At 50.5% G+C, this 9,279-nt stretch overlaps 1 protein-coding gene across 2 annotated transcripts; it reads left to right on the forward strand.

Moving 5' to 3' along the window:
• The first annotated feature begins 417 nt into the window (after window positions 1-417).
• LOC103655911 (purple acid phosphatase 22) lies at window positions 418-2,260 on the forward strand. Of its 2 annotated transcripts, XM_008682585.3 has the most exons (5): window positions 418-560; window positions 667-958; window positions 1,041-1,621; window positions 1,725-1,807; window positions 1,899-2,260. In XM_008682585.3, the coding sequence occupies exons 1-5, from the start codon at window positions 465-467 to the stop codon at window positions 2,074-2,076; spliced, it is 1,230 nt and encodes a 409-aa protein (XP_008680807.1). In that variant the 5' UTR covers window positions 418-464; the 3' UTR covers window positions 2,077-2,260. The 2 variants fall into 2 exon arrangements, with proteins under 2 accessions (XP_008680807.1, XP_020407532.1); XM_020551943.2 differs by having other exon boundaries at window positions 418-958.
• Window positions 2,261-9,279: the final 7,019 nt, after the last annotated feature.

Raw genomic sequence — 9,279 nt, forward strand, 5'->3', positions numbered from 1 at the left:
TTCTTTAACCTAAAAGTTTAAGTTGATAGAAGGTGATGGATAATTTATTTATATTATATTGCAACTAGCATAAGGTTGATTGGCAAGTGTGGTGTGGGATCTAGGAAGATCAACAGAGATTGGTATTGTTTGCTACAGAACAAAAAAATCACTTTACACCAAATACAACTTCGTATTATATGACTTCCAAACACATACAAGCATCTGCCACTAAACTTTGACTTGCTAAGACGCGCATTCATTTGTCTCCGTCGCCTTGGTTAACGCGGTCAAACCAGTTTCCTTACAATATTATTAGGAACGAAGAACGAAGGAGCCCAAGTCCCATGTGCTGATTTCGTATCTTGCAAGTCATCAGTGTATTATAAGATGGTGTCCGCCCGGTCATTTGGGAACCTTCTACACGAGCTGCAGCAACTTCGAGCGAGGCACTGCTTTTGCATTGCTCACGACCTGAGCCCCAGATGACGCCGTCCGTCCATGCCGACGAGTACGTCCGGCCGCCTCAACGGCCGCTGGCGCTCATGGCGCACGACAAGCCGGCATCCCATCCTCAACAGGTGCCAGCTTCGATTGGCATGTTGCGCAGCCAGAGTCGATCGTATACGTTGTCCCTGCCGGCCTGGATGCTGTGGTATAAGCTGTCGTCTTCTCCGATCCCGGCAGGTGCACATCTCGGCGGTGGGAGCGCACCACATCCGAATTACTTGGATCACCGACGACCGCAGCGCGCCGTCCGTGGTGGACTACGGGACATCTCCGGGACAGTACGACGCCTCCGAGACGGGCTACCAGGCCACGTACCAGTTCTTGTCATACACATCGGGCGCCATACACCACGTCACCATCGGCCCGCTAGAGCCGAGCACGACTTACTACTACAGGTGCGGAAGTGCCGGCGACGAGTTCAGTTTCCGGGCACCTCCGGCCACTCTGCCCATCGATTTCGTCGTCATTGGTGATGGTCGTCCTTTCTGTAGCGTCGCAAGTGCATTGCCAAGCCTATAGAGTCAGTCGGTGACAGAACGATATTACTGCAGGTGACGTGGGGCAGACGGAGTGGGCGGCGTCGACGCTGTCCCAAATCGGCGCCGCGGACCACGACATGATGCTGCTTCCCGGAGACCTCTCGTACGCGGACCGCCAGCAGGTGCTCTGGGACTCGTGGGGGAGGCTGGTGCAGCCGCTGGCGAGCGCGCGGCCGTGGATGGTGACTGAGGGGAACCACGAGAAGGAGACGCTGCGCGAGCTCGGCACGGTGCGGCGCTTCGTGGCGTACAACGCGCGGTGGCGCATGCCGCACGAGGAGAGCGGCTCGCGCTCCAACCTCTACTACTCCTTCGACGCGTCCGGCGGCGCGGTGCACGTCGTCATGCTGGGCTCCTACGCCGACCTCGAGGAGGGGTGGTCGGAGCAGCACGCGTGGCTGCGGAGGGACCTTGCGGCGGTGGACCGGCGCAGGACGCCGTGGCTGCTGGTGCTCATGCACGTGCCGTGGTACAACACCAACCGGGCGCACCAGGGCGAGGCGGAGGCCATGCGCAGGGACATGGAGAGCCTGCTCTATGAGGCACGCGTGGATGTCGTCTTCGCCTGTCACACCCATGCCTATGAGCGCTTTGTGAGTACATTACATTTAGCTAGTAGTAGTATCATTTCATTTGAGTCGTCAAGGCTTAAGCTCTGCTCGTCGTTATTCATGTATTGTTTGTTACTCGTCACAGGCCAGAGTTTATGACAAGAAGGCCAACAGCCAGGGTCCGATGTACATCACCATTGGTGATGCAGGCAACAACAAAGCTGAGAAGTATCATTCAGACAGCATGATTTCCTCTCAGATTTAATTCATCTGAGTCGTGTTGACGAACACTAACAGTTAATTTCCTTGTGTTCTGAAGATTCATGAGTGGCCATGAGTTGGCGCACCTGTCGCTGTTCCGGGAGCCAAGCTTTGGGTACGGGCGGCTGAGGATTATCGACAACAGGAGAGCAGTATGGACGTGGCACCGTAACAACGATAAGGATGCCCAAGTCTCCGACGAGGTCTGGTTGGAGAGCTTGGCTACCAGTCCATAACTAGGAATGGACCATTCCAACGGCAATGCGAAAACGATATTATATATATACTATATATATATGCCCGTTGCGACCGGAGTAAAAAATTTGTATGAAACATAGAAATAGAACAACAAACATCACTGTGATATGTAAAATTCGTATGATAAATATTATCAATATCGCACAAATTATTTATATAGAGTCAATACAGAATTTTTAATGTTAGACAAATGTGTCGACAATCGTAGACTAATCTAATCTTTTTTAGCGATAGCGATATCGCACAAATTATATCAATATCGCATAGAAAACAACATACGTCATTGATGCTCGAACTAGAATGTTGGGCACACCAGTGAATCTAGAGAAGTGTCAGGTGGGCTACGCCAAAACAGCAAAAGGCCCAGAAAGCAGAATGTGCGGGTATTCGAGCCCAACTAGGTGAATTAGTTGGTAGCAGTAGTATTAATACTTGTGAGGGCTGTGTGGAGATGGATGAAATGTAATAACCTAAACTTCTACTTGTTTCCCAACCGTCACAGTGCTACCAGCTTCCTCCCATCTCTCTATTCTTCTATTTTTCCTCTGTTCTCATACATCACCTCTAGCTATCTGTTAACAATTGGTATCAAAACTAGCTGTTCTGGCCTCTGTGGATTTCGCCGATCTGGATCTTCCGCCCAATCACGACTACGACACCTGTTTTCGTCATCGCCAAATCATGGTGAATCCGGATACACAGATCATTCTGGATGAGATGTCCCGGCAGTTTGCGGAGCAGGATGCCAAGTGGGATCATCACATGGCCAATCAGGAGAGTCGCTGGGAAGTCGTCTTGTCGAGCCACATGGCTGCTCACGACGCGCGTGTTCGTATACTAGAGCAAGCCACGCGGGCGCTTGAAGACTGGAAGATGAGTATCGAAGGTGTGTTGGACGACCTACGCCTGGAGGTCGGCAAAGTAGCGAAGCACTGCGAGCGCACGCTGGTGGAGAAGCCGGCTACGCTCGCGGGCGTCCTCGTGCCTTCACCAACGCCTGTCGTGCGTCTATCTGTTGGATCTCCAGACGCCTCGCTATCACACCCGGTTTTAGAAGGCAAACCGAATGCGAACCATGTACGTGCCAGGATTAGCAATTCACGTACACAGCAGTTACATAACTGGACATCATCACACAATACTCAAATAATAAAATAAAAGGGTAATAATAGTCGATTACATCATGATGTCTGAGACATCCACAAAGCCTTTAACAATAATTAAAGTGTGAAAACGAAACGTAGATACACGCGGCCTTCACAGGCAGCCGACTGGGGGTTGCTGCTAACCCACGCCTAAAACTCGTCATACTCTTGGAACTCTTGGAAGTCTTCCTCCACGGCTTCATCTTCTCCTGAGCAGTGGTTGCAACGTGGACAACCTGGGGGTTGGTGTGTAAAGCAAGGGTGAGTACACATCAACATACTCAGCAATTGTCCCATTTGGCTGTAGTGGACTAGCTTTATGTGGGGTTAAGTCAAGCAATTGCTTTTAGTTGATCAGGTTATTATTACTAGTAGAAAGCCAGATTTTAGTATTAACCCAAGTTGTTAACCCAAAAGTACCCTTTCCAAACGGAAAGAATACCACTTACCATTACCATGATCATAAACACCATCCTCATCACCACCTGCAATCCAAACATCTCTGATCAAGTATCTCTAATCAATGGAGCTCCCTTGGCCACTCATAATCGCGAGCACGGCTGATATATCAGTTTCATAACACTCTGCAGAGGTTGCGCACTTTACCCACAAGCCATGATTCCCTTTCTGCCCGGAGAGAGCTACTCCCCACTGACCACTACCTAGCTGGCCTGGCAGGGTATCACTACGAAGCCTTTACAAAGATTCCTCGAGGCTATAGCCGCCCGTTAGGTTTCCTAAATGTACCACACTCCTCCCCAAGGGGCAATCCACCCTTGGCAGAGCGAGCCGCATACACCGAGTCCCATTGACGGCACGACGTCAAAGCGAACTACACCCCAGTTCCTCTAATTATTCAGCTAAGGGCGTCCCATACCACCCTCATGGTTGCACTGTTTTCCCGGGCGGTCATCCAACGAACAGGTTCTTGTGGAAAGGCACTCTAGAAACCGCTCAAGTCCCCTTAAATGTCACAAGTATATCATCATAATCAAAAGGGAAAACAACGTATCATAGATAATCTCATCATGTTCATTGATTAATGTGAAGCACTAGCATGAAGCTAAAACCAAAGTAACCCAACCCATATAGGTAAGCAAGGACAAGATAAACAAAAGCTAGTCAATCCTTAGGTATAAATCATGTAAATGCAGAAAGTGAATTATAAAATGTATAGGACATAGATGGGTCAAGGGACACTTGCCTCCACCACCCAGCTGCTGCTCAGGGTCTTCTCCTGCGATCTCTTCGGACTCCGTAACCAGACCGTTCTCTATGCGAGTGCAAACATACATTCACATCTTAAATCAGAAAAGGAACAGTACACCATATAAGGAAACAAATTAGTTAAACACGCACATGACATATAGTTCGCGCTTACAATCACGCAAAACTAGCGTTAGCAGAACGGCACACGACGACGCGTGAAACCACACGTACTAATAGAGTTACACTTAGTTTCCAATTGGCCGACATTAAATAAAGTCGTCGTTTAACTACGTGAGATAATTAATGTGATCAATTTTAAGTGGAGCTCAACTATATAAAATAAACAACACGCTCAACGTGCACGATATACACGGGGGGTAGACGGGCTAGTCTAGGGGTAGACAGGCTAGTCTAGGGGTAGACGGGCTCGTCTAGGGGTAGACAGGCTTGTCGCATGCGTGGCGGGGCACTATGCGTGCCATGGGCACCTTGGCCGCGGGCCACGCCGGCCGAGTGCCGCGAGTCACGCCGCACCGGGCGAGCAGGCCGCGCGCCGGGGCCAAGCCGAGGGCAGGGGGTCGCGCCGCGCAGGGGCACCACGGCCACGCGAGCCGAGGTCGCGCCGTGTCGGGGCCGCGCGCTGGTCAGGGGGTCGCGCTGCGCCGAGCCGGGGCATGGGGATCACGCGCTAGCAAGGGGGTTGCGCTGCGCCGAGCCGGCCGCGCCGGGTAGCTGCGAGCGGGCCGCTGCGAGCAGCCGCTGCGAACCGGCCACCGTGAGCCAGCCGCGCCGGGCCAGAGCGCGCTGCGCAGGGCGGGGGGCCGCGCCAAGCAGAGGGAGGAGGGGGTCGGGGAAGAGAGAGACGGGGGGCTCACCGCGTGTGAGGGGCGCGTTGGGACGGACGACATCAAGGGGCAGGGACGGCTCCGAGCGGCGTGGGCGAGGTGGAGGAGAGAGGGCGAGCTGCGTGGGGGGAGAGAGAGAAAACGTGCCTCAGGGTAGAGGAGATGAATATGGGTACTTTTTGGGGTGGGGGGCTTATAGGTGGGGCCCACCAGGCGACGGTGGCGCCGGAGCAACTACCCACGCGCGCACCACGCGGTGGGCGCGAGCGAGTTGGTTGAGGGGCGCGGGGGGGGGGGGGGGGGGCTAGGCCGCCGAGCTGGGCCGTGCGCCCGTTGAAAGGGAATTAGGCTTACACCTATTTCCTAATTGATTTTGGTGGTTGAATTGCCCAACACAAATAATTGGACTAACTAGTTTGCTCTAGTCCATAAGTTATACAGGTGCCAAAGGTTCACACTTAGCCAATAAAAAGACCAAGAAATGGGTTCAACAAAAAGAGCAAGGGATAACCGAAGGCTGCCCTGGTCTGGCGCACCGGACTGTCTGGTGTGCCACTGGACAGTGTCCGGTGCACCAGGGGACTCCAAGCCAAACTTCACACCTTCGGGAATTTTCAGAGGCGCTTCGCTATAATTCACCGGACTGTCCGGTGCACCACCGGACAGTGTCCGGTGCCCCAGAGGAGAGCGACTCTGAACACGCCAGCTTCGGATTTCCGCTCCGCTATAATTCACCGGACATGTCTGGTGCACACCGGACTGTCCGGTGAGCCAGCGGAGCAATGACTACTTCGCGCCAACGGTCGACTGCAACGCATTAAATGCGCGCCAGCGCGCGCAGAGGAGCAGAGCACGCGCGGGTGGCACACCGGACAGTCTACAGGACTTGTCCGGTGCACCACCGGACAGCCAGGCGGGCCCACACGTCAGAGCTCCAACGGTCGGAACCCAACGGCCTGGTGACGTGGCTGGCGCACCAGACAGTGTTCGGTGGCGCACCGGACTGTCCGGTGCGCCATGCGACAGCAGCCTCCACCAAATGGCTAGTTTGGTGGTTGGGGTTATAAATACCCCAACCACCCCACATTCAAGTCATCCAAGTTTTCCAACTTCTAACCACTTACAAGAGCTCTAGCATTCAATTCTAGACACACCCAAGTGATCAAATCCTCTCCCAATTCCACAAAAGCTTTAGTGTTAAGTGAGAGAGATTTGTTGTGTTCTTTTGAGCTCTTGCGCTTGGATTGCTTTCTGTCTCATTCTTTCTTGAGATCAAACTCACTTGTAATTGAGGCAAGAGACACCAATCGTGTGGTGATCCTTGGGAACTTTGTGTTCCAAGTGATTGAGAAGAAAAGCTCACTCGGTCCGAGGGACCGTTTGAGAGAGGGAAAGGGTTGAAAGAGACCCGGTCTTTGTGACCACCTCAATGGGGAGTAGGTTTGCAAGAACCGAACCTCGGTAAAACAAATCCACATGTCACACTCTTTATTCGCTTGCGATTTGTTTTACGCCCTCTCTCTCGGACTCGTTTCTATTTCTAACGCTAACTCGGCTTGTAGTTGTGATTAATTTTGTGAATTTCAGTTTCGCCCTATTCACCCCCCTCTAGGCGACTTTCAATTGGTATCAAAGCCCGGTGCTTCATTAGAGCCTAACCGCTCGAAGTGATGTCGGGAGATCACGCCAAGAAGGAGATGGAGACCGGCGACAAGCCCACTACAAGCCACGGGAAGGTTACATCGGAAGAGTCCTGCAACAAAGGGAAGGGGAAGGAGAAGAAAGCCTCTTCCCACAAGTCGCATCGGAGTGGCGACAAGAAAAAGAAGATGAGGAAGGTGGTCTACTACGAGACCGACACTTCATCACCTTCCACCTCCGGCTCCGACGCGTCCTCCATAACTTCTAAGCGCCATGAGCGCAAGAAGTTTAGTAAGATCCCCCTACGCTACCCTCGCATTCCTAAACATACACCTTTACTTTTCGTCCCATTAGGCAAACCGCCAACATTTGATGGTGAAGATTATGCTAGGTGGAGTGATTTGATGCGATTTCATCTAACCTCACTCCACAAAAGTATATGGGATGTTGTTGAGTTTGGTGTACAGGTACCATCCATAGGGGATGAAGACTATGATGAGGACGAAGTGGCCCAAATCGAGCACTTTAACTCCCAAGCCACAACCATACTCCTCGCCTCTTTAAGTGGAGAGGAGTATAACAAGGTGCAAGGATTAAAGAGCGCCAAGGAAGTTTGGGACGTGCTCAAAACCGCGCACGAAGGAGATGAGCCAACCAAGATCACCAAGCGGGAGACGATCGAGGGGGAGCTCGGTCGCTTCCGGCTTCGCAAAGGGGAAGAGCCACAAGACATGTACAACCGGATCAAAACCTTGGTGAACCAAGTGCGCAACCTCGGGAGCAAAAAGTGGGATGACCACGAGATGGTTAAGGTTATTCTTAGATCACTTATTTTCCTTAACCCTACTCAAGTTCAATTAATTTGTGGTAATCCTAGATATACACTAATGACTCCCGAGGAAGTAATCAGGAATTTTGTGAGCTTTGAGTATATGATCAAGGGCTCAAAGAAAATCAATGAGCTAGATGATCCCTCCACATCCGAAGCACAACCGGTTGCATTCAAGGCAACAGAGGAGAAGAAGGAGGAGTCTACATCAAGTAGACAACCAATCGACGCCTCAAAGCTCGACAATGAGGAAATGGCGCTCGTCATCAAGAGCTTCCGCCAAATCCTCAAGCAAAAGAGGAGGAAAGATTACAAGCCCCGCTCCAAGAAGGTTTGCTACAAGTGTGGTAAGCCCGGTCACTTTATAGCAAAATGTCCTATTTCTAGTGACAGTGACAAGGGCGACGACAAGAAAGGGAGAAGAAAGGAGAAGAAGAAATACTACAAGAAGAAGGGCGGCGATGCCCATGTTTGTCGCGAGTGGGACTCCGACGAAAGCTCTAGCGACTCCTCCTCCGACGAGGACGCCGCCAACATCGCCGTCACCAAGGGACTTCTCTTCCCCAACGTCGGCCACAAGTGCCTCATGGCAAAGGACGGCAAAAGGAAGAAGGTAAAATCAAGATCCTCCACTAAATATGAAACCTCTAGTGATGAGGATGATGCTAGCAATGAGGAGGATAACTTGCGCGTTCTTTTTGCCAACTTAAACATGCAACAAAAAGAGAAGTTAAATGAATTGGTTAGTGCTATCCATGAGAAGGATGATCTCTTGGACACCCAAGAGGACTTCCTTATTAAAGAAAACAAGAAGCATGTTAAAGTTAAAAATGCTTACGCTCTAGAAGTAGAAAAATGTGAAAAAACTATCTAGTGAGCTAAGCACTTGCCATGAGACTATTGACAACCTTAGAAATGAGAATGCCAAATTAATTGCTAAGGTTGATTTAAATGCTTGTGATGTTTCAATTCCCAATCTTAGAAATGATAATGATGATTTGCTTGCTAAGATTGAAGAATTAAACATTTCTCTTGCTAGCCTTAGGATTGAGAATGAAAAATTGCTTGCCAAGGCTACAGAATTAGATGTTTGCAATGCTTCCATTTCCGACCTTAGAAGTAAAAATGATATATTGCATGCTAAGGTTGTAGAATTAAAATCTTGCAAACCCTCTACATCTACCGTTGAGCACACTTCTATTTGCACTAGATGTAGAGATGTTGATATCGATGCTATTCATGATCATATGATATTAATTAAGCAACAAAATGATCATATAGCAAAATTAGATGCTAAAATTGCCGAGCATGAACTCGAAAATGAAAAATTTAAATTTGCTCGTAGTATGCTTTATAGTGGGAGACGCCCTGGCATCAAGGATGGCATTGGCTTCCAAAAGGGGGACAATGTCAAACTTAATGCCCCTCCTAAGAAATTGTCCAACTTTGTTAAGGGCAAGGCTCCCATGCCTCAGGATAACGAGGGTTACATTTTGTACCCTGCCGGCTATC

The sequence above is a fragment of the Zea mays genome, chromosome 4 (assembly GCF_902167145.1).
Source record: "Zea mays cultivar B73 chromosome 4, Zm-B73-REFERENCE-NAM-5.0, whole genome shotgun sequence".
Taxonomy (NCBI): domain Eukaryota; kingdom Viridiplantae; phylum Streptophyta; class Magnoliopsida; order Poales; family Poaceae; genus Zea; species Zea mays.